General features: G+C 41.8%; 2 protein-coding genes across 3 annotated transcripts in view; one reads left to right on the forward strand and one right to left on the reverse strand.

Annotated features, from left to right (window-relative positions):
* Window positions 1-1,271: 1,271 nt before the first annotated feature.
* On the forward strand, window positions 1,272-21,467 carry evpla (envoplakin a). Its single transcript, XM_037764103.1, has 22 exons — window positions 1,272-1,479; window positions 8,116-8,215; window positions 8,308-8,462; window positions 8,571-8,694; window positions 9,772-9,903; window positions 10,015-10,056; window positions 10,381-10,542; window positions 10,671-10,778; window positions 11,598-11,693; window positions 11,865-11,975; window positions 13,111-13,257; window positions 13,375-13,526; window positions 13,615-13,712; window positions 13,869-14,041; window positions 14,348-14,517; window positions 15,759-15,897; window positions 15,998-16,191; window positions 16,685-16,835; window positions 16,929-17,012; window positions 17,245-17,352; window positions 17,463-17,555; window positions 17,666-21,467. Exons 1-22 carry the CDS (start codon window positions 1,430-1,432, stop codon window positions 21,041-21,043), a joined length of 5,967 nt encoding a protein of 1,988 aa, XP_037620031.1. The 5' UTR covers window positions 1,272-1,429; the 3' UTR covers window positions 21,044-21,467.
* A 756-nt stretch (window positions 21,468-22,223) lies between these two features.
* The window catches only part of ten1 (TEN1 subunit of CST complex), a 29,634-nt gene continuing 27,325 nt past the window's right edge, over window positions 22,224-24,532 (reverse strand). The window contains exons 2-4 of one of the 2 annotated variants that reach the window (XM_037765693.1): window positions 24,240-24,318; window positions 22,798-22,955; window positions 22,224-22,608 (exon numbers count right to left, since the gene is read on the reverse strand). In XM_037765693.1, the coding sequence (XP_037621621.1) occupies window positions 22,463-22,608; window positions 22,798-22,955; window positions 24,240-24,318 (383 nt within the window). In that variant the 3' untranslated portion in view covers window positions 22,224-22,462. Of the gene's footprint in view, window positions 22,609-22,797; window positions 22,956-24,239; window positions 24,424-24,532 lie in introns of those variants that run through there. The other variant, XM_037765694.1, reaches the window with a different exon arrangement.

Below are 24,532 nucleotides of genomic sequence, written 5' to 3' on the forward strand. Positions count from 1 at the left end.
CTGACACACTGACAGCTGTTGTTGCCTGTTGGGCTGCAGTTTGCCATGTTAAGATTTGAGCATATTTTTTATGCTAAATGCAGTACCTGTGAGGGTTTCTAGACAATATTTGTCATTGTTTTGTGTTGTTAATTGATTTCTAATAATAAATATATACATAGATTTGCATAAAGCAGCACATTTGTCCACTCCCATGTTGAGAAGAGTATTAAAATACTTGACAAATCTCCCTTTAAAGTACATTTTGATCAGATAAATAAATGTGGGATTAATTTAATTAATTTTAATCACGATTAATCCTGGACAATCATGCGATTAATTGCAATTAAATGTTTTAATTGATTGACATGTACCTATTGTCTGTGATTCAAATTGAGGCATTTTATTCCTTTATTAGATAGTGACAGAGAGATGACAGGAAACAAGGAGAGAGAGATGGGGGATGACATGCAACCCAGCTACTCCGAGACAAGTGGATGTCAACCTTTTCGAGTCCCGACCCCCCAGAATAATCAGGTTAGTGATCATGACTCCCCAGTTTTGTTTGTTATCAGCTAGGCGTTGTCCAATGTGCTCCAGGCACTGTGGATTTTTGATGCATTCTGTGACTTTTTCTCTTCCCCTGACCCGACGGAAATCCAAAATTCAGAAACTCATGTGCCCACTCACAAACACTCAGTAAAATGTATTCTGAGGCAAATGTTATCACTGGTATAGGGGATATAATGTAAAATAAAAAACATTTCCAAGTCAAAAATATGTTATTTTATTTTTAATAGATTATTTTGTTTTTCTCCATAACCATCTGGCGACCCCAGGAAATTATCTCACTTCCCCCAGGGTGAGAACCAGTGCATTAGACCACTGCGAGTACCCCAATAGTGCTAACGTTTGTCACTCATTAGCCAGATTTTGGAATCACTCTAACTTGATCTCTCTCAACTGTATTCAGTGTTCAGTTTATGAATACCATCTGGTATAAATAAATAGTGTTCCTTGCAGGAATTCAGTGTCCCCCCTCAGCCCCATGTATTATGCATCCTACGGTAAATAAAGGGTCCCTGCTCCATGTGAGAGATCTGAGAGTGTTTTTTAGGGCCCCGATGAAAAGGCAGGGCAGGACCGGGGGTGGGAGGAAGGGAGGGAGAGAGAGCTGAGGGAACAGGTCGGTCCGGTCTCCCTCCACAAGGTGGATGTCTGGGCGGTGACACACACCTGTTAACCTGTCTGGGAGGAGCTCCCAGCGTCAGACACTGCACTGACGCAAGTGCGTGTGTGTTTGAGAGTGTTTGAGAGGAACCAAAGGGAGAGGAGAGACAGAGTGGGAGCCACAGGGTGAGGAAGACACAGACGAAGAAGGAGTAACAGAGAGAGAGACAGAGAGGGAGAGATTTTTTTTGTGTCCTGACCCCCCCCAACGACCTCCAGGATGTTTAAGAAAAAGGAAAGTACCACAAAGGTCTCGGGCAAGACAAGCAAGTGAGTTATTAAATGTGATGCACGTATGAATGTATGTGTGTGGTGACACCGTATCTCGGTCATAGCACCCCTCCTCCTGTTCTTCTCCTGCAGAGAATTGTGTCATGTTTCCTGTGCGTGCCGTTGTCCTCTTTTGTGGTTCCCCCTCCTGTTACACTATGGCCTGGGTTGATAGTTTGCTCAAGCAGATTTTTAAGTGCTGCGTTATGTCAGGGTTAATCCTCAGTGATGGTGAAAGCTTTATGAGATGTTTGCCAGGCTGCAAATGGGGCCCTGAGGTTAGGTTTACTTTGTAAACACGAGGTGGAACAGTGTGCTTAAAGACAAGAGGTGGAACTAGTGAAAATGTGTTTATGACTAGAGGTGAAAGTCACAAAGAGAACAAATCTCATCAATCTGCTTCTACAGGCACCCAAACCCCACAAAACATGACTTCATGGGCCAGATTTCACCTAATCTGAACCAAAATTTAGACTTTTAGCAGCTAGCAAAACATTGTTGTTGGTGATCATATTTCATTGAGACAAAAATCTATCCTCTGAGAAGTGTGTGTGACCTGGCTGCTGTTTAAAATGTAGAAATATGTGTCACTAATACAGTACATATTTCAAAGTAGTACCTAAATATGATGGATGGAAGTACAGTAGAAGCCTGCAACTTGATTAAGAAACGTTTTTAAAAAGCTTCATTTGATGTGTAATATGTGAAATGTTGCCGTCCTTTTCATGCATTAAACTTAAAGAGACGTAGACGGTAACGAGCCAAATGATCATTCATTGTCATTTGTAAAAATGTGAAAAAGACAGTTACTGATCTCACAGCAGGTAAAGAGGGATGATCAGATGATTTCACAATGGGGAGTGATGAGGACCGGCTGTATCTGTGTTTGGACTCTCACCTTTACTTGACTTAAGGTGATATAATTGACATAATGGCTTTAAAAACCACACAAATCCACATTGACCACCAGTATGTGAGCTGACAGAGAGACTCTGGAGACATGCCAGAATGCCAGAACGCCAGAATGACTCATAGTTTCCTCTTATTGTCCCTAACGGGTGTCCCAGTACTGACGTGGTTTCACAGACAGGAGGAGACAGGAGAGGACCGGGTGGTTCCACCTTGCCCCGGCCCCTGGACATGTTGTCCGACTGCTGAGGTGTGATGAGGGCTGGGCAGTCGGTACTGCTCAGCTGGTTTCTTTCTCTCATGTGGGCGTTGGTTCCCAACCGTTCTTTTACGCCGTGACACACAGGACATGCTGCTCTGTTCATTTCAGAGATCTGCATCACCAATTAAATCAATTAAGACGGTGAAAGTAGGGCTGCAACTAGTGATTATTTTCATTATTTAGTTATTCAAGTTGATCTTTTAGTTTATGAAATGTCAGCAAATCCAGAACCAAACGTCAAAGACTCATCATTTTGGCCGCAAATCCATCAAATATTTCACATATATACGTGATAAATGACTTTAATGATTAATCAAACTTGTTGTTCATGCATTTTCTATCCATGGACAAATAGCTTAATCGACTGAGAGATGAATCAATACTTAGTTTTCTTGGTTTCACACCGGTAGCAGTGTCTAACTTTAAAAATCCACCTACAGTGTGGCGAAATGTAAAGAAACTTTAAATCATCAATTATAATAAGAAACGACATGCACAGATAAAGCGCAGAACATAGTGATGTGATAGTGTGTCTGTATGGGTGTGTGTGTGTGGGGGTGTGTAAGCATGTGGGTGCTGGTAGCTGTATGAGGGCGGATGACGTGATGTCCATAAGCACTGATGTCAGTATCCCGGAGGCGCCCATCTTGTTCTGCTGGTGCAATTTGTCGCTTACAAAACAGCTCACATCATTAGTGACACGTTGAATTAGTCTGTGACTGATGATGGTATACGCTGCTGGGAACTGTCAGCATTTCATTTAGTGAACAGTCGTTGTGCAGAATGGAGCTTTTAACATGTATATTTACATTAAATGTGATGTGAAAGGTGCCGAACCTGCCAGCTCTGAACGGCTTTCGACCTCTTTGAGACCTCAAAATTCAACAATTTCATAACATAACACTGTGAGCTGGGAGGAGATTTAAAAGTTGTAACCAAATCAAGGAGTGTTACTGCGAAGTAACGCAAAAAAAATGCAGGCAAGCCCTTCGAAATTATGCGGGTTATCCAGTTATCCTGCTTTCAAGTCAAATCAGCCGTAGCTGCCAGCTGTGTAGCCGTGGCCATTCATATAAATGCAACAAAATACTCATTAAGTCCTTTTTTTTAACTCATTATAATATATTTTAGTACATTATTTGCCATTAGAAGTTGACATTTAGCTCACTAAACACAAAAAATTAAACATAAAACAAGTTATTATTTAAGGGTTTAACTAACTACTTCAGGGGTCGGCAACCTTTTTGATGTGAAGTGCCCTTTTAAAATGTTCTTGTTAATCCGTGTGCCATATCAACATTAAGGTTAACAATAAAATAATTATGACAGCACATTAAAATCTCCAACAGATCTGATATTTTATTCCAGCTATAGGCAACGTGCATAGCGACATTTCTAAGAAATATTTTTCTCCCATAATCAGGACTTTGTAATTCTATATATATATAGAGCGCACTATACAAGACGGCTGCCATCCTTATGAAAACATCCACACCTGAGATGAAATCATCAACCCGACCAACCTTCCACCAGTCTTGTTCATCACCAATAAAGTTAACAGATTATGCGAAGAAGCCGGTGACTACTAGCCGATACGAGGCAGAATCGGACGGGAATGAGTGGAATGCGGGTGGGGAACATTCGGCATGCGGATGAGAGGACACTTCAACATTTCTAAAGAAACTCTCTTGCACAATTATTGCTATATAGCCAGCCATTGGCTAAGATACCGTGTGCCACCATTAGCACAGTAAGGTTGCATACCCCTATACTCAAGGGAAGCAGACAGTACACGTCCTCCACAACACACACTTTAATAGGCTACTCTATCAGAAAGTAAGCACAACTACAAGCCGAGTATACATTTCTGTAGGCCTATAAGGCAAGAATACTTAATTATACTTTTCTTTAAGTCTCAATCAAAAGATTAAATACAACTAGGTCTATAGGCCAAGTATACTTAGACTTTTTTGTATGCTTTCTCAGTACGAGCCTTAAGAGACCTTGAATGTAATGACAATTTTTTGTTTTTAAATTAGTATCTCATCCTACTATCCTACTATATATATATTTTTTTTTATATTATTTTTACTTAAGAAAAATAATATTATTCACAGATATTTAATACAAAGCATTTTCACTTTTCTCCCACCCCCCACTGCCTAGACAAAATAACATATAATAACATATCTGCACAGGGAATGATGGTTCAAAATTAGGTAATAAGATTAAAAAAATTAAAAATAAATAAATAATGTAAATAACCAAAAGCAAAATAAATAAATAATAAATAAAACAAAGATAAAAATTAATATATTACCTATTAATAACATATTTATATTAATAATAAATATATATAAAATTAATAATAATATTTGTAAAAAGCCAGCAAACACATAATTAATAAAATAAACCATACATACAGATTGATTGATTTAACATTTTACATAGTAAAAGATACATATACATGTTCAAGCATATACATGTAGGCTTATTTACCATCAGTTATTAACACTACATTCTGGTATATAGAGCACTCAATCCTACTATATTAATAACAACACAACATATCAGACTTTGACTTTATCGTTGTTGTTACGTAGTCCATCAATCTTTATCAAGATAGAGACGAGAGGCATTCAGTGTCTGACATGAAGATGTGTTAGAAAATAAGAATTCTATTTATTTTCAGAGAGCAAACAAGATACACAAGTATCAAAAGCACCCCGAGAAAGGACAGGTGGAATAAAAGTAGATCACATTATCATACTGCTTCATTAATCCAAGCTCTGCTGACTCTTCTGGGTCCTTGTCATTATTGTTTTTTGGCCAGCAGAGAGAGCAATGTCTCCTCACCTCCAGCTACTCACTCACTCACTGATGAGGCGGTGTCAGAGATGGTTTAAACAATACCACAAGTATTTCTGTGGCTGAAATGGAGAAAGTTGTGAAATAATTATGTGTACTATGTGTACTATGTGTACTATGTGTGTGTGTACTATGTGTGTGTGTGTACAGCACATACCTGTCTCTCCTGCTGAGTGAGCAGGAATAGGAAGACCATTGTCAGAGCGGCTGCAGAACCAGATCAGCTGGCAGCTCAGTGACTCAGTGAGTCAGAGCCGGAGAGGAGGAGCAGGAGCGCTGCATTCCTCTGTCGCTGCTCCATCATTACACAGAGCTGCGCCAAGATTGCATTTAGGCTGCTGCCATAAATCTACCTTATATGACACACGCTTGTCTTCTCCCCAGATGACTTTGAGGTAACTTTGATTTGTGGGTCAATTAACCAGGGAGGTCTTTGGTTTGCTGTTACACATCAGCGTTAGTATTTCAGAGGTTTAGGTTAAAGTGCATGAATGAAGTCTTGCAGGTTGTAAAATGAGCCCTGTTGCATAAACTCTCTGGGAGAAGTGCAAGAGTTTAACATGCTTAACATGTCACATTTTGAATGATTTATGATACATCAGTGGAGAGATATTGGAGTCTTCACTTTAGTTTCCTAAAGTTTAGTTTCACTGATGTGAAACTGATTTTAGAGAGTAAATGTGAGTTGGTAGTGTCTGGAAGGGAACCCGCAAGTTGGGGAAACTCTCGCCAGATGGTTAAGGCTAGGCATTGATCTCGAATAGTTAAGGTTAGGTTAGGATAGGTCACCGAGCAGCGAGGCTCGCAAGAGTTTTTACAAGTTTTTGCAGATCTCAGATCCGATTTTGCAATTTGCGGGTTACCTTCTAGACACAACCTCTTGGATGTTACAGAGCAACTTCTAGGTGGATTAATGTGGAACAATATCAACAAGATATTTCTTTGTACACACTACAGTGACATCTGGACTCGTTTTTTTGTAAGGCAGTTTTAATCACCATTAGTATTGAGGGATTGCACATTTGGACACACAAAGTATTAAATAGAGTAATAAATTCAACCTGCGAGTTTGTCTTTAAATGGGATGTAAGTTAAAAACCTGATTCACTGTGAGTGAAACAGAGAAAACAGCACTGGTGAGTGAGCAGTGTTTCCTGTTTGACCACAAAGTTTACTAGAATCAAAGCTCCTTTATTGTCCTCCCTTGTTTAAACTCGTTGGATTTCTCCTGTTTGCAGATGATTTGATTTGATTTGCATTCCCTATAATTGATCACTAACTCGCCATTTAGTCAAACGCCGAAGATTTAGTTACCACAAATCCTCTTTACATAAAAAAACAGTTCATATTAGATTGTAACATCACACCGTGTTATCTTTATTCAAATCATCATCAGCTCCAAATCCCACATGGACCTCTTATTTAGTTTTATGGGTGTAGTTCAACGTTCATTGCCACCCAGGAGAATCTCCACCTCCCTTTGTCTGTCTGAGGCATCGCTTTACCTTTTCTCATCGACACAGAGCAACACACACAGCGACACTGACCCTACGTCTCGTATAGTGCGTGATTTATCAGGTTGTGTTTGATCTTGATATGACCGGCGTCAGTCAGATAATACAAAAGAGTGAAAAGAATAAAAGGAAAACTGCCTCCGTGCAGATTTTTGATAGCGGAGAGATCTTAAGATAGCTTTTGACGTCATGTCTCTTTAGTTCATATTAAAAGAAAAAATATATACCAATTTTACTTTCTACTGTTCTTGAAAATGCATCTTTAATGGTATGAGAAAGTATAAATGTCCCTTTCTTAATTAAGAGAAACATCAAATTAAGGAACCCAGATACTCACAAATTTGGGTTCAATGGGCTTTTTGGGGGGAATTTCTGAGTTTACACTTTCAAAACTTTGTCAAGTTTATCAAGAAAATGTTTGTTTGTTTGTTTTTTTAATTGGAAGAACATTACAAGACATAAATACCATATCAAATGAGTAGTCTTTCCGTTTTTCCCTCCCACCGTCAACATTAAGAAAGATAAAGGAAATAACCAATATCACACCAATGACAACACTTACAACAAGACTTAAAGCAGCAGTGACACAAAAAATAGTGAAACACTACGCAAATAAAAATAAAAATAAATAAAGTAAATTAAAAATTTGAAATTAAAAATCAACAACACCAATCCAACAAAACAAATAAGGAGGCTCAGTCGTCACAACCAGGCAAAAGAGGTCAGAGATTCAATGTAGTTTTAGGGGAGGTCCACAAAACAATGGACTAGAAGAAGTCCATTGTTTTCTCATCAACATTTATGATCAATGAGATATTTATCTATTCACTGAGAGCCTCTGAGTAAGAATGTAAAACTAAAAGGTAAACTGAAAGGACTTCCTGGCCACGTCTACTGGTGAGTATCAGTCTCTCAGAGGATTCAGTGGGACTGTGAGAGGGATTATGGAGGAAAATTCTGATTTGATTCTCAATAACGCACCATCTGATAGTCTGTAGTTATGGCTTCATCACTGACCTTTTTCGACTCCTTTTCCTCCTCCTCCTCCTCCTCCTCCTCCTCCTCCTACTCCTCACCCTGCAGGACCCGGGCCAGCAACTTGGCCATCTTGATCGCCCAGATGCAAAAGAATGCCGACACGGTGGAGAAAGACATCCTCCGTGCCGAGGAGCTGCTGGCGGTGGTGAGAACACACACACGGAAAAAAGACAAATACAAACTAATGCACAAATCTCTTTCACTGGCAGCCCCTTAACTGTTGTCTACTTCCACCAGGATGGCGAGAATGACAAGAAAGAGCAGCCGACCCAGCACCAGGCCGAGATATCGGACAAGCTGGGCGAGGCCGAGGTCCTCCTGAAAGACCTCTTCCTGGACGTCGACAAAGCAAAGAAGTCCAAACACCCGCAGGCTCTAGAGATCGAGAGCGAGTGAGTGTGGAGTTTAAAATATTAATTAGTCTGCATTTATTCATATGATTATTTCAGAATGAATTTCTCAATAAATACTAAGTTCTTTGCGTCTCTTCTGCCCTCCAGTGTCCTCCTCCTCCACGAGCGCTGGTTGAAGGACTGCGCCTTCTACCGAGACATTTTCGAGCAGGTCGACGACGTGTCGCTGATGCCCAGAATCGACTGGGGACCTGTTCTCAACCAGAAACAAGTACGTATAATAACACAGAACATTTGAGCCAGTCGGCTTAAAAACCCCTTTGAAGGTCCAGGATTCATGTTATTCTTTGATCTTGGATTAACGCTGGCAGTATTTCATATATTTCTTATTGTCAACTAATCCAGTGAAAACCAACAACAATGCTGCAAACAACATACACCGGTCAGCCATAACATTAGGTCAGCATGGGCAGAATTAGGTGGAATATGACGGAAACTACCACAAAGAAAAGGGTAGGGGGGGGTACGACATGAAGCGACACAGTTCATGTGAGTCTCACAAGAATCACTGGATGCATTCAGGCAAAGCATAGAGATGTTACGAGATAAGGGGAAGAATAGAAATGTGTTATTATTTAACTTAGATAGACATTATATCAAAATTATTACACGGCTTTGTTGAATACTCGATTCTGATTTGTCAATCACAGCGTTCTACAGACCGTACTAGACTGTTGCTATGTATAACAGACCGTTGCTGTGGGCGCAGTTCTGATGTCGGACTCTGGCAGACTGTTTTTGGGTCAAATTATTGATTTCTTAAGTAAGTAGCTGTGTAATAAGCGGGATAATGTACAGCTAGCGTGTCATTGTTGTGAAAGAAACCCCGACAGGGCGATGCCTCAACTTGTAGACTACCTCTGATCTGGACCTCTACCGTGTAATATTTTAAAGTAGTTAAAAGTAGGATCTTGAAGTACAGGGAGCCAATGTAATGAAATAAAAACAGGGGTAATATGATCAAATGTGCTGGTTTTGGTTAATATCCCAGCAGCAGTATTTTTATACAAGCTGTAGTTTGCTAATTTAGGTGAACCGGAGAAAAGTGTATCGCAGTAATCAAGCCTAGACGAGACAAATGCATGAACAAGTGTTTCAGCATCAGCCACGGAAAGAATGGGACAAATCTCAGTGGAAGTATGCAGTCTTAGTAATACTGATGATGGGTTCTTCAAAGTGAGAGACTGGGATTAAAGAGTGCTTCTGTCAGCCTGTCAGATTTGTCCATTGGTGGTTATTTTGTCTCCACATCCCATTAACTGTGTTCTTCCTGTGTCTTTGCCCTCAGAAACTGGTGAGCGCGGAGGTGTACGGCCCCACCATGGCCGACCTGGAGAAGCAGGTCGCCGCTCACAACATCCTGCACAAAGAGGTCGAGGCCTACAACTCGCAGCTCTGCGTCAGCTCCGCAGGCAACAAGGTGAACATACGTGCATTCACCACAAGCTGATTAAAATGTCCTGCTTGTCTTCTTTACTCTTATTGAAAAACTGTTTCTCCACAACTTACATGTTGTTATCTTGTCTTTTAGGATAACTATTTAGCCCTGAAGAAGCAGTACAACAATATACTGGTGAGTTGATTTTGAGTTGAGCATTTATTGGGAGATCTTTCAGAAATGCCTCAGTCTCAGATGTTTTACTGTCTTCTGTTCATGCATCAGAATTAAATTCTTTGTTATAGCATCTTGGTAAATAAAATCTGCAAACAACAAAACTGATTTTGAGCTATTTGGCCTCTTCTCTCCAACTGATACGCCGTTTGTTTTATCTTGTATTTTCAACAAGAAATACATAACGATAAGGAAGCTCTCAAAGTACTGTTTTATTTTGACATAAACATTTATACTTTCAGAACTTCTCAGGTTTTATTGAGTTTTATTTAATTTCCTCCTCAGGATAACTCCAAGTGGCGCCGCCACTACCTGAACAGCCTGTATGACTACATGAACGGCTGCAACAAGGAGCTTGTCTTCCTGGGAGAGGAGCAAGATAAGATCAAGAAGCAGGACTGGAGTGACCGCATGGTGGACCCGCCTGATGTCCGCAGGCAGTATGAGGTCAGAACTGACGGGTTGTTACAAGTCTAAAATAATGAGACGATGTTTCTTCCAAACTGAGTTATTTGTTCTGTACCTGGATAACCAAACATGTAAATAAACACCCACTTTGATTTGATCTGGATCAGAACTTCAAGAACAACAGCCTGCTGTCCCACGAGAGTGAGGTGAACAAACTCCAGGACGAAGGAGAAAGACTTGTTGGACTGAAGCACCCTGCCAGTGAAACAATACAGGTAAGTCTTATTACCCAGAAGACACTGCTGTCAACAGCGAAGGCGACGCTTTACAGGGCCAAAGACTTTAACTTTAAAAATAAACTTTAACCTTTTAGATTGCGATGTTTATTTGAATTTTCTTATACGCAACATAACATTGGGCAATGGCATATGATACAATACCAATACATATGCATCCTCCCAAAATATACAGTAGGAACATCAGCAAGTCAAAGCAGAGTCATGAAGACAAAAGACAAAAGAGGGGACAAAAATAATATTAAAAAAAGTAATAATATATTTTAAAAAATGGGTAACTACTTGCAAAGGCTAAAACAAAATTAAGAAAACAAGGATTAATAAATAAATAATAAAGAGAGACAAACAATAAACCAAAAAAAAGTCATAGTCAAGTCAGCACACTGACACACTGACAGCTGTTGTTGCCTGTTGGGCTGCAGTTTGCCATGTTATGATTTGAGCATCTTGTTTTATGCTAAATGCAGTACCTGTGAGGGCTTCTGGACAATACTTGTCTTGTAATTGTAATAATTGTTTTGTGTTGTTAATTGATTTCCAATAATAAATATATACATACATTTGGATAAAGCAGCATATTTGCCCACTCCCATGTTGATAAGAGTATTAAATACTGGACAAATCTCCCTTTAAGGTACATTTCAAATGGATAAAAAATGTGCGATTAATCGCGATTAACTATTTTAATTGATTGACAGCCCAAAAAAAAAAAAAAAAAAAACTTTAACCTTCTAAACTAATTTGAATGCCACTTAAATCCAGGTTCATTTAACTCATAACATTACGTTACATCTCCAGGCTCAGAGAGATGCTGTTCGAGGCGAGTGGCAGAAATTCCTCAATCTCTGCATTTGTCAGGAGACACACCTGGACAGCTTGGAGGAATACAAAAAGGTAAATATGGGATACAGTACCCCACAATTTGACATTACTATAATCTGGATTTGAGTCAAGTTTTGTGTGAGAAGTTGTGCACTTTGTGTCTCTTTGTCATGCACTGAATATCCCTGTAGGGTGACACATTCAGGTTTCATACAACAAACATGTTTTTGTGCTGTTTTCCAGTACCAACTGGAGACTGAGCAGCTGTCAGAGACGCTGACCAAACTCAACAGCAGCCTGGACCCCAAGACCGTCAGCAAGAAGAGCAACGCAGAGACGCTGCTGCAGCTGGAGGTACGGAGGAACTTCTAAAGTCACTACTACAGAGACAGAATCGACGACGATGCACATAATAAATTCAACGTGCACCTCCTTGTGGGGAAAAACACACTTCTCTTACTGTAAATAGTTATATGAAGTAGAGCGGCAATGATTAATCGATTAGTTGTCAACTAATAAATTAATCGCTAACTATTTTGATAATCGATTTTGATTAATAAGTATTTATTTTATAGAAAAAAAGTCTAAATTCTCTGATTCCAGCTTCTTAAATGTGAATATTTTCTGGTTTATTTCCTCCTCTATGACAGTAAACTGAATATTTTTGAGTTGTGGACAAAAAAAGACATTTAAGGACGTCATCATTTGAGGATTTTTCTGACATTTTATGGACCAAACAATTAATCGATTAATCAAGAAAATAATCAACAGGTTAATTGACAATGAAAATAATTGTTATTTGCAGTTAATTTTGGAGCAGAAAGTACACATTGGAAAATCTGAATTAGGATTATTTATATTATTATTATTATTATTGTATACGCATTTGTATACCTACCTATCTTTTTTTTTTCTTGACCGTATTTCTTTATATGTTGTTTGCTTTTATTTTCTATTTTTATTTAATAAGTTTATCTGACTGGAGCCGTGATCAACAGAAAAAAAGAACTGTAAATTTTAATTTGTGGTCCCTTCGCAGATATTAAAAAGACACTCAATTAAGAAATAGAATAGAATAAAACAAATTCTATACACCGCATAATAAATGTGCACAAAATACGACAGTACACATCTACCAATAATTAATGCCACATTCTTTCTTTTAGTATTTTCGTTATTTGTTTTCTTTTTATAAAGGTTTGTAAATTGTTTTCTTTTATTTAACTCTGAATCTCACAACCTTACCTCAGTTAATAAAATAGATTAATTCTTTAAAAGAGGTCCAACTCAGTGGGTTTCTCCCATTGTTCACACTAACAAAACATTTATCAGGTATCCCAAAGTTTAAAAAACAGAAATAGATACATTATGTAGGATATTTGCAATATTGTTATGGACACAAAATGTGCATTAAACTATCATTAGAGATTCTTTAGAGATGAAGAACTTTGATTCAGTCTTAATTCTAGGATGATGTGTCTCCCACCAGGCCGAGGAGAAGACCGTGCAGAACAGTGAGCAGCTGCTGGCCGACCTGAGGAGTCGCAGCACCACCATCGCTCCTCTGAAGCTACGACGCGTCGCCCCTAACAGATCCATCACGGTGGAGTCCCTGTGTGACTGGGAGACAGATAAGGTTGGAGCTTCTAAACCGACAGAAGCTGTCAAATATCCACAGCTGAGATGGTTCAACTCAAGCGTTCGCCAATGTTTCTTTTCTAAACTTTGTGTTTTATTTATTATTATCATCTAGGCTTCTCTGGAAAGAGGCGAGAAATTCACCCTGAAATCGAACTCGGATGACAACTGGAACATTATCTCCACCGATGGGGCAACCAAAACCTTCCCGGGAGTTTGCTTCCAGATCCCTCCACCTGATCCAGAGGCCATTGACAAAGTGGACCTGTAAGTAATGCTGACTGCGTTATTATGTGTTATTATGCAGCTACAACAAACATATGTCAGTAATACTGTTTCTATTCTTGTTCCTTAGGTTGGGTGGTGAACTCGCAGACATCAAGAAGAGAAGAACTGCTCTGGTGGCATCGCTGAAGAATCACAAAGCCGAGGTCTCCAGGTCCCTACAATCAGGTCATTGTCTATAAATTAAATCCTAATTATAAGGCACCATAGGTTCTATAAACCGTCATGATTATTTACGACTAGTTGCACAAATAGTTTTTAATTTTCATCTTAAGACCACAGTCAGATCAGGCCATCAATAAACTTCCCTGTTTCCTCATTCAGCCCCAGTGTCTTCTGCCCCACCGGATCCCAAAGTGACAGCTCTGGCTCAGCAGCTGGACCAGCTGGACGGTGACCTGGCCAGCGCTGAGCAGAGCATGCTGAGCCGCCTGCGAGCCCCGCTGAGCCGCTCAGACCCGGCCGGAGATCTGGCCAAGAGGCTGAGGGAACAGGAGGTGAGGGGAATAAAGTCACAGACAACTGTGTTATTCATTTAATCTTTATTTATTGGAGCTAAAGATTGTTTTATTCTATCAATCAGCTCTTTAGACTTAGGTTAAATACCACTAATTTACCAAATGTCATCAACGTCAAGGATCCACAGATAAACTGTAGAAAGCTTCTGAAACATTTAGACCATGACGTGTTTCTTTTTTTGAGTTTACAGTTTTAACAAGGAGGAACCCTAGATGATTTGATTGATATTTGACGACACCCTACAGTATATGAGTGTCTAAAGTATCTATGTATGTCCCTTACAGGAAGCTGCCAGGGCTCTGAAGGCTCTGGAGCAGCAGAAGCTGGCAGCTCAGGCTGACCTGCAGCCCCTGCTGTCCAAAGATCCCAGCTCCTCTGCACTGCCACTCAAACTGAGCGCTGCCAACAATAAGCACGACAGCATCGCAGAACTCGCTGACCTCTACACCAAGAAGTAGGTGTTTTGTTTTGTTTGGGAAGTGGCGTTTATGCAGTGACATGGTGGAGGGTTTCTTGACGCCAATCAATATACAGAACGGTTATCCCTGTTTTAAAACTGCAAATTAAAACTTTTTTTGGGGGGGCTGTGGCTTAGAGGTAGAGGTCGTCCCACCGATCGGAAGGTCGGCAGCTCGATCCCCGGCTCCTTCGGTCACATGTAGAAGTGTCCTTGAGCAAGACACTTAACCTCAAATTTCTCCCAATGCTGTGCAATCGGTGTGTGAATGAGCGTTTAGTTTAGATCAGGGGTTCTCAACCTTGTGTAACTCCAGGCCCACGTCTGATTGTTAAAATAATTCCGAGGACCACCTACCCAAATAAATGACAAACTGGGCTATAAATATGTGTTATGCCACAGGCAGGTGTAATGACCCACATACATATTCAGCTTACCCTCACCCATCACTCCCTGCCATTATGAATCCAAACTATTCAGGGGCATATTTCCTCACCACAAGCTTTGGAGCTTTTCCTGGTGCAGGGTTGTCTCCAACATCACTCTTCGTAAAATAAAACGTTCCATTTTCTGTCACTGCATCCGAGACATATGTCTGTAAAGGGGAGACTCGTGGGCACCCATAGGACCCATTTTCATTCATTCGGTCAGAGGTCAAGGGACCCATTTGAAAATGGCTATGCCAGTTTTTCCTCGCCGTGTTATTTAGCCTCCTTCCCGAAAAGCTAGCATGACATGGTTGGGACCTATGGATTCATTAGGTTTTATAGTTTCATATCATTCCAGTATCCTTCCTCTAGCTTAAAACCCGCCCGCTACAACCTCTGAAAAACAGAATAGCGGCCGTTGGATTTTGAAGAGGTTAATCTAAACATTTGTCAGTACCTCCAAGGCCCACTAGGTGGCACTCTGAGGCCCACCAGTGGGAATAGCTGGTTTAGATCCTGATGGTCAGGTTGGCACCTTGCATGGCAGCCTCTGCCACCAGTGTATGAATGTGTGTATGAATGGGTGAATGCTGACATGTAGTGTAAAGCGATTTGAGTGGTCGCAAGACTAGAAAGGAGCTTTTACCATTTCCTCAAAGAACGCAATAAATGATAAATAAGAAATGTGACAAAAAATATTTTTATATTTTTATAGGCGTACATCTGTCTGTCTTTGTTGAGCTGTGCTACTGAACTAAGTAATCTCAGTAGGCCTACACTTCATCGATGCATTCATCCTGTTTTTTTCAGAGGGAATGCATCTCTCCAACTGGAGAATCAGATCAAGAAGGTGGACGGCCTCGTCTCTGGGTTTGAGAAAAAGCTGAGTGACGACGGTCCAATCCCTGACGTGCCAAGTGCAATCCAAGCCCGCGCCGAGGACATTCAGGTGAGAAGAATAATCTGCATTTAAAAATTGTACCTCTACTCCGTAAAAGGCAGTTCTTTTTCAGAATTTTAAAATCACACATCTCCTTTGCTGTTTTCAGTACCAGCGGAAGTCTGCGGCGGCGGCTCAGGACGACATGAAGAAGCTGAGTCAGGATCTGGAGACCACGGAGCAGCTGTGCAGCTCTCTGCAGCAGGGCTACCAGGAGTACTGCCCTGACATCCGGCGCCAGAGGACTGACGTCAAGCAGCTGCAGAGCCGCTACTCCAACGTGACCAACCAGCTGAAGGAGAGGTGAGAAACAGACTGTGAACAAACCGTATCAAATGAGCTCGGGATCCCCAAAGGAGTCATAAGATAAACGATGATTAAAGGCATAGGAAAGAAGAAGTTTTGCCTCTTCAGCCCTATAAAAAGTATTCAAATGAAACAACAGGGACAGACTTTGACGAGTTTGCATGCACTATACAACTTTACTATTATGCCGTGATTCAAACATACAGTATTATACATTAGTAGAGATGTTTTTTTGCTTTGGTCTATCTATCTAAAGGCAATTAATAATGTCAATAAAAGGATTATGTTGATCCTTATTTCACAGAATTTGTCATTACATACATACGGTACATAAAGAAAGCAGTATATACTGAGATGATGTGGTCAGGCAAAGGTTTAAGATATTTATACCTCTGATAAAAAATATTTTTTAGGAAAAGGAATGAAAGAAAGCAAAACCTTTTGAAATGTCAGTCATTTAATTTTCTGCCATATTGATGAATCCTCTCAGAGAAAACCTCTTACAAGAGGCTGCAACCAAGAACCAGGAGTTCCAGAGTACGTCCAGGTCCCTGAAGTCCTTCCTGGACAACCTGCCACGAAATGAGATCAACTACAACGATAATCTGTCTCAGGTCGCTGCCAGGCAGAGCTCCCAAGAGGTGAGGCTGTGATTTATTTACACATATGCGTTGTTCTTTGTAAATCTGTAAAAAAATATGCTTAATTAACATCTGTTAAATGTTTCACCACAGAGGGTGGTGGATGACCTGAAGAGGAAGGGAGATGACATGGACAGAGTGTCTGACCTGTCTCAAGACCTGCAGGGTGTACTCAATGTAAGAGATTATAATACAATGCTCTGACATATTAGCAAGAGAGTGTATCGGTGATTCTAGGCATTATATGAAAAGAAAATATCCCTATTGTTACCATCAGTGATGACATCATTTTATTACCAATCTAATTCTTGGTTTTTCAATAAATAAAAAATGCAAACGAGTCCACAAGTGGGAAAACAAGTATACTCGATTAACTGAATAAATAATTCTTCACTGTGTGTGTGTGCAGGAATACGAGACCAACGCTGACAAATACAACAGCACACTCGAGAACGCTGGAGTCACTATTTCCCAGAAACCTCGTATGCTCACACTGGCTGAGGCTGTTCAGAAAGAGGTAACATTTAAATTCCTCCAAGTTTTTAAACACAATGTAAATGTTTTGTTACATTTATTAAAAGATCAAGGTGGCTGATGGTTTGCTGCTATGTCTCCTGTTTATTACAGGAGAAGGGTCTGGTGAACCGTTACGCTGAAGCAACAGCTGAAAACACCCAACGCCAAAAACAGATGGGCTTGGCTACGAATCTCCTTGTACAAGTAAGAGAACAGGACATGAATAAAAACATCCTCTTCACTATAAAATGTGTTTTCCATAAAACTACGTCGCAACTTATTGTCATTTAATTAATTTGCTTTTCCTGCTGCAGAACGAAGAGAAAGTCCAAATGGTGGCACAGCAACAAGTGCAGCTTGAAAGCAATCAAAGGAGTTCTTTAGAGATAGATAGTCTGTTAAAAGAGCTGGATGAAGAGAGGGAGAGGAAAAATCATACCGAGACAGACCTGAGAACCTTCAAAGACAGGATGATGTCACTGAAGAGTCGCAGAGGAGTGGAGCGCGTCGAGGAGAAAGAAATACTGCAGTACTACCGCGACCCAAAACTGGAAAGCGACTTGGTCGATCTGCAGAAAATACTGAACGAAGAGTCCGTGAGGCGTACCACCACCCACACCGAGGTCGAGGTGTTCAACAAGAAAATCGCCATCGTGGAGGAAACCCTCAAAAGCTCTGCACCCAAACTGGTGACCAGAGAGGTGACGGAGTTTGAGAAAGATCCTCAGCTGGACATAGAAGCCGCTAAGATTAGAGACGAGATAGCAAGGATGAGGGATGAAATTCGAGTGAGAGACGGGGAACACATTCAGATGAGGACAGAAGTCACGATTCTGCAGCAGAAGGCACCGCCCATCAAACAGAGGATTGTTAAGAAGGAAGTGGTGAAAGTGGAACAAGACCCAGAGATGTTGAAAGCAGTGCGAACATTTGAGGTGGAAATTTCTGATGAGAGCAACAAGGTCAAGCTCCTAAACGACGAAATCTTCCAGACAAGAAGCCAGATTAATGCACTCGAGAGACTGATTCCTAACATTAAGCCTAAAATCATCACTAAGGAAGTGAAAAAGATTGAACAAGACCCTGAGCTCATCAATGAATCAAAGAGGGTTCGAACAAGTGTGGAGGAAGAGAGGATTGAAAACGACTCTCTGACCAAAGAGGTGATGGTGCTCCACAGTCGCTACCGAGAAGTTCAAGGCTGGAGGCCAAAGGTTGAGGTGAAGGAGATCGTTAATGAGATCTACCGGATAGACCCAGGCACAGAGGTGGAGATAGTGCGGCTCAGGAAAGACATACAAGACACCAACAAGCAGCGCTCTGATTTGGACAGGGAGAACATCCAGGTCACAACTGATGTGAATATCCTTCGTTCTGAGAAGCCCAAGGTGGAGGTAAGGGAAGTTCTCCAAGAGGTGGTCAAGGAGGAAAGAAGCCCTGAGAATGAGAGAGAGATCCAGAGGCTAAATGATCAGGTGAACTATTTACACACCACTTACAACTCCCACCTGGATCAAGTGAGAGTGCTCAAGAGAGAAAGAGATGAATGGAAAGCGGAAAAGTCCAAGATAGAGACCAAAGTCATCAACAGAGAAGTCATCAAGTATGAGGCTGATCCTCTGCTGGAGAAAGAAGCTGACCGCTTGAGGAGAGTTGTGCGGGAGGAGGCGCAGGTGCGGCGCAACACTGAAGAGATGGTGTTTGACCTGCAAAACAAATACATCCTGCTGGAGAGACAGAAGCCCGAGGAGAAAGTGGTTGTGCAGGAGGTTGTGCGTTTACAGAAGGACCCGAGGCAGATGGTGGAGCACGACAGGCTCAGCAGGAACCTGGATGAAGAAGTAATGACCCGCCGTCAGATAGACCTAGAGCTGCAACAGCTGAGAACAACGGTGGAAGAGAAACTGAGGATCCTCAGAGAGAGCGACGTGCGCCAAAAGAGGACTCAAGCCGAGTTTGAACTCAGAGAGATCCGACTGCGCATCACACAGCTGGAAAATGCCCCACCTCCTGTCGAGGAAAGTATTGTTGTCGAGGAGGTGCTGAAGGTTGAAAGAGACCCAAAACTGGAGAGGATGACAACCGGTCTTCGGTCAGACATGGACAAGGAAACCAGCAACATCCTGCGCATCCAGAGAGACATCCGTAACATCACCCTAAAGCTTGAGATCCTGCAGAAGGAGAAGTCTGGTGAGAAGACGGTGTACAAAGAGATTGTCCGCGTTGAGAAAGACCAGGCCGTCGAATCCGAGAGGGATCGCCTGAGGGAACAGGTGTCTGAGCATAAATTTGCTAGACAGGACCTGGAAGATGAACTCAGACGCCTCAATGGGAAAATCACCCACATGATGGGCAGCAAATCGAGCTCTTCAAGAGAGGAGAGTACCCTCAATCTGAACCGAGATGCCTTACAGAGGGAGAAGGACAACCTCACTCGGGAGCTCAGGACACTCGATGCCTCGAGACACGACATCAGCCTGTCCTTCCAGCAACAGAGCAGGCTAATGAGTGAGAGAACGCAGACGAGCAGGCAGAAGAGCCTCAAGATGGGGTCTGACTCTCAGCGTCTGGAGAGGGAAATCCTGGACGAAAAGGACAAGATCCATCAGCGAGACAGCGTCATCCGGGAGCTTCTGCTGAACGTGCAGAAAGAGGAGCACGCAGAGACAAGGACCAAAGAGACCAACGTCTCCACCAAAATCACCATTCTGGATCCAGATACAGGCAAAGACATGTCCCCTTATGATGCCTACCTGCAGGGCCTGATTGATCGCCCACAGTACATTCACCTGCAGGAGCTGGAGTGTGACTGGGAGGAGATTACTTCCCTGGGACCTGAAGGGGAGACATCTGTGCTGCAGGATCGCAAGAGTGGAAAGCAGTACTCCATCAAAGAGGCCCTTAAGGCAGGCCGGGTGACAGAGTATGATCTCCAACAGTACAAAAAGGGCAAGATTCCCATCTCAGAGTTTGCCTTGCTGGTTGCCGGTGACAATAAGAAGCAACCCCAGTTCAACTCAATCCACAAGTCCACCAAAACTACGGTGAATTCGACCAACTCAGTCACCACCTCTAAAGAAATCTACCCAGTTGCTGGAGTAGTGGATACAAACACTAACACCTGCTTTACAATACGCAGCGCCACCCTGCGTAAACTCATCGACCCCACTACCGCCCAAAAACTTCTGGAGGCTCAGGCATCAACAGGCGGCATCATTGACATCAGCAACAATATGAGATACCCAGTTCACAAGGCAGCGCTACGGGGTCTCATTGAGGACAGTCAACTCCAGAGGCTACTCAATGCACAAAAGGCCTTCGCCGGCGTTGAAGACCCCATGACCAGAGAGTGTTTGTCCGTGGGAGAAGCTGTTCAGAAAGGCTGGATGCCGAAGGACACCGCCATCCACTACATGGAGGCGCAGCACCTGACGGGAGGGCTGGTCAATCCCAACACCGGCCGCAGAATGAGCGTCTTTGACGCCATCGGGGCCAAAATGATCGACAGCACAATGATGAGGGAGCTGCAGTCCGAGACGACCTACGCCAAGGATATCGTAGACCCGATCACGAAGGAGAAGATCAGCTACAAACAAGCTCTGGATCGCTGTAAGACAGACTCCGTGTCAGGCTTACCAATGCTGCCCGCCTCCTCCAAAGAGTCTGGTTACTCTAAATATGCAAGATTCTAGATATGTTTACTACATAGTTGGAGTTATCTGGTCTGTGGAGTGATGTGGTAAAATATTAAATGTACTGTTAGATTATGGGAAATCCATATATTAATTACAATGTGCATTTTGACTCAGGAAAAGTCTTCTACTGCAAAGCTTTCTGTCTAGCCAAATGATTGCTGCTGCGTTGCCTTTGTTTACCAAACATGTCTGATGTGGGCAGATGTTTGATTTAATTTAAAAAGAGAGAATATAAATGCAGTTTATTATCTTTGATGTTGTTGCGTTATTAGGGATACTGGGACATGGTGCAATGCTATTTACAAAGATTGGTTTGATTCTGTATTACGCATGGGCTATCCTTGACACTTTAAACTCAGTCTTGTTTGATACTTTATGAAGAAACAAATATCAATAAATTTAAATTATAATGGTTAAAGAGCATGGACTCCCTCACTTTCTGTGCTGTGCATGTTGTCCTTTTAAATAAAACACACAGGCAGGTACAATTTAGACAATTTTTCAATGTTTACTTTCAAGAACGTAATACCAGACTCCAGTTAAAAAAATTTTACCACAGCTTCCCATTTTATGCACCTCTCACTCACCACAAGTGAGTCAGGAGGAAGAGGGTGTGTTCCTCAACTGATATCAAATGACTAATAATGGGCACCCACTACACCCAGTGTACACAAGCATGCTGGTTACAAATATAACACATTAAAGCAGAAGTAGGTAGAAATATGATTAAAAAAAGTTATTTTTATAAAACATCCTGACAGTAGTGCATGAGACAGGTAATCTGAAAAAAATCTGGTGCCTCTGTGTCCTCCGGTGCTCCTAATGGCATCTGCAAGATTTCACAGACTGGAGGAAAACAACCAATCAGAGCCGAGCTGGAGCCTTGCCGTTTCTGATCAGCTGTCAATCACTCGCAAGCTCCAATCAGACGGTCAAACTAGGCAGCTCTGATCAAATATGAATCAATATTCTGTTATTGTAATGCCTATTTCTCGCCTCAAATGTTTTCAGAAACATCTTGTAGTGTACTGTTTAGCTGTAAAATTAGAAAGTTTGTGACCCGCCAGCCATGTTGAGATCAGTTGAGGAAATACCAAGCACCGCCCACCAGCTGGAAGTAGTCTTCATGGAAGTATGTTTTGTTGTGTCAATAAAAAATATGATAAAAAAAGAAACATGGATGTCAACCCAGTCGTTTGGGGCTTTAATTGTCAAATAATAAACCCCAGGATTAAACATTAATCATAAACGGTTATGGTCAGAGGTAGACAACATAGTCACATAAACTCTCTTTTAACCAAATGGTCTTAAAGTTCACTTGAGCAACAGCTGTCCAAACAGCTTCAGAGGCAGAGCTGTAGTCCTTTTATGGTACTCAATGTGCACCCTGTGAAACTTGATGAACGCAGACCCTGATCAGGATGCAGGTCGTGCAGCATCACCCTGTTTGTGCTCCCTCTCCCTGAAGAAGCTCCTTTGCTCATCGATGGCTTTCTGTAGAAGGGCAACGTTTACACCATCGACGCAGTTCAGCACACGGGCACGGACCATCGCACCAACCCCTGCAAGACGAAAAGATGTAGATAAAGGCAGGCGATAGAGACAAAAAATCCTGTATTATATACTATGTACTTTCACTACATTACTTGCAGATAGACTGTTTTTTGATTGATATGTGGACCCAAGAAAAACAGGAAACTTCATGAATGACTCATCATTCCCCAGTCACAGATTAGAAAGTCTTTCCTTACCCTCAGCATTTTCAATCTCACCCAGAACTATGTACTGGGCCCCAATTATTGGGTTAAAAGGCTCCACAAACAAGGTGTGGACAGCCACGTGGTGCTCTTTTGAAGCATGCTGAGCGGACAGTGTGGCCCTGGACTCTTCAGGCTGATAGCAGACAAGTCTGGAAAATAAAACAGGAAGGTTTAGCATCCAGTCTGGATGATACAATTTTATCATTCATTTTACATATGAACATCTTATACATTATGATGCATTATTACAGATTACACTAGGGATGCAACGATACTGATACCGGATTGGATATCTGGCTGATACTGACTTAAAGGGACTGTTTGTAACTTCATATACGTATAAATCAATCCAGTTCGGTGTCCCAAGCGTGCTCGCATGTGGCTACGTTGTTCAGACTCAGACTCCAAGACAAACTACACGGAAGCACCAAAACCTCAAAGTTCTATCTAGTGAAGCCTGTCTTGCAAAACAGTGTTGGCCGCGGTCAGAGGACGCGGGGGAGACCATAGCTTTGGTGTCTGCTGTACTCTGCTCCTCTGCCTGCCTGCCAGCCTTCATTCACATAGCGCGCTCATTACTCACTCAGCTCGCTCCACCTGCACATTTGTGCAGAAATAAATGCTGCAGCTCCTCCAGACCAACAGAGGTTTTCCGTGTCTTGTGAAATGACGGGGTTCCGCAGCGAGAAACGTTATCGTCTCCGACCTGGTGCCGGTGTCTCCCTCCGGTCGCGGTCGGGAGGCTGAAGCAGGAAAAGCCAACACTAGGATCAGCATTGATTCATGGAGAGACCTTCGTCTGGTCAGCTAACATTACTGCCAAGCAGGTGAAATATAGAGTGATATTGTGGTTTTAGCTGACGTGTGTCGCCTCACTGTTTTGACAGATGCTCGCACACATTCAGTTAGCGCGTGCACATGGGCGAGTGCGAGCAACAGGACGCTGACTTTTGCTGACTTAACGGCCACAGGTGTTGCTGTTACAACCAATTTCTGATTCTTACAAACAGTCCCTTTAAATAGCTGGATCAGATATCGGTGTCAAGGGGGCCAATCTATTAAATTCAGTTCTATTATATACTATACACATTATATATTGGAATTTGAAGTCCAGTTTAAGTTTTGACCAATTTGTCGCTGCATTTAAAAGATTTACACTTGTAATTCCTGTTAATTTTGAAGATTTTTTTACCAAGTTGCTGGTGTACGATTTATTATTTTAATGATAAATAACAATTCAGTAAATTTATATCTATGCATTTATTTGTTACATTTTGTTTTACAATGAATAATTCCAGTATATAATGTATATAGTACATAAATATAGAATTGAATTGAATAGATCGTGTCACCGATATCTGATCCAGCTATTTGAATCAGTATCGGCCCCGATCCAGAATCGATATATCGATGCATCAGAAACCAAAACCCACCTGCCAAATACTCTCACTGATTCTCCTTCCTGCACCGCTCCAGAGTTTACTTCCCAGGGGAAATGAAAAACTGCAGCTGCTGGAAGCATAATGAAGCATAGTGGAAAGAAAAATGTGAAAGTGTTGAGGAAGTCTGGGTACTTCCGGGGTACTTCCGGGGTCTGGGTCACATGACTTGTCTCCGCTTTCCAGCTAGCGATGGGAATTCCGGCTCTTTTTAGTGAGCCAGATAATTTGTCTCAGCTCACCAAGAAGAGCCGGCTCTTTCGGCTCCCAAATGGCTCTTCGTTTTA

Source organism: Sebastes umbrosus, chromosome 3 (genome assembly GCF_015220745.1).
Source record: "Sebastes umbrosus isolate fSebUmb1 chromosome 3, fSebUmb1.pri, whole genome shotgun sequence".
NCBI lineage: Eukaryota > Metazoa > Chordata > Actinopteri > Perciformes > Sebastidae > Sebastes > Sebastes umbrosus.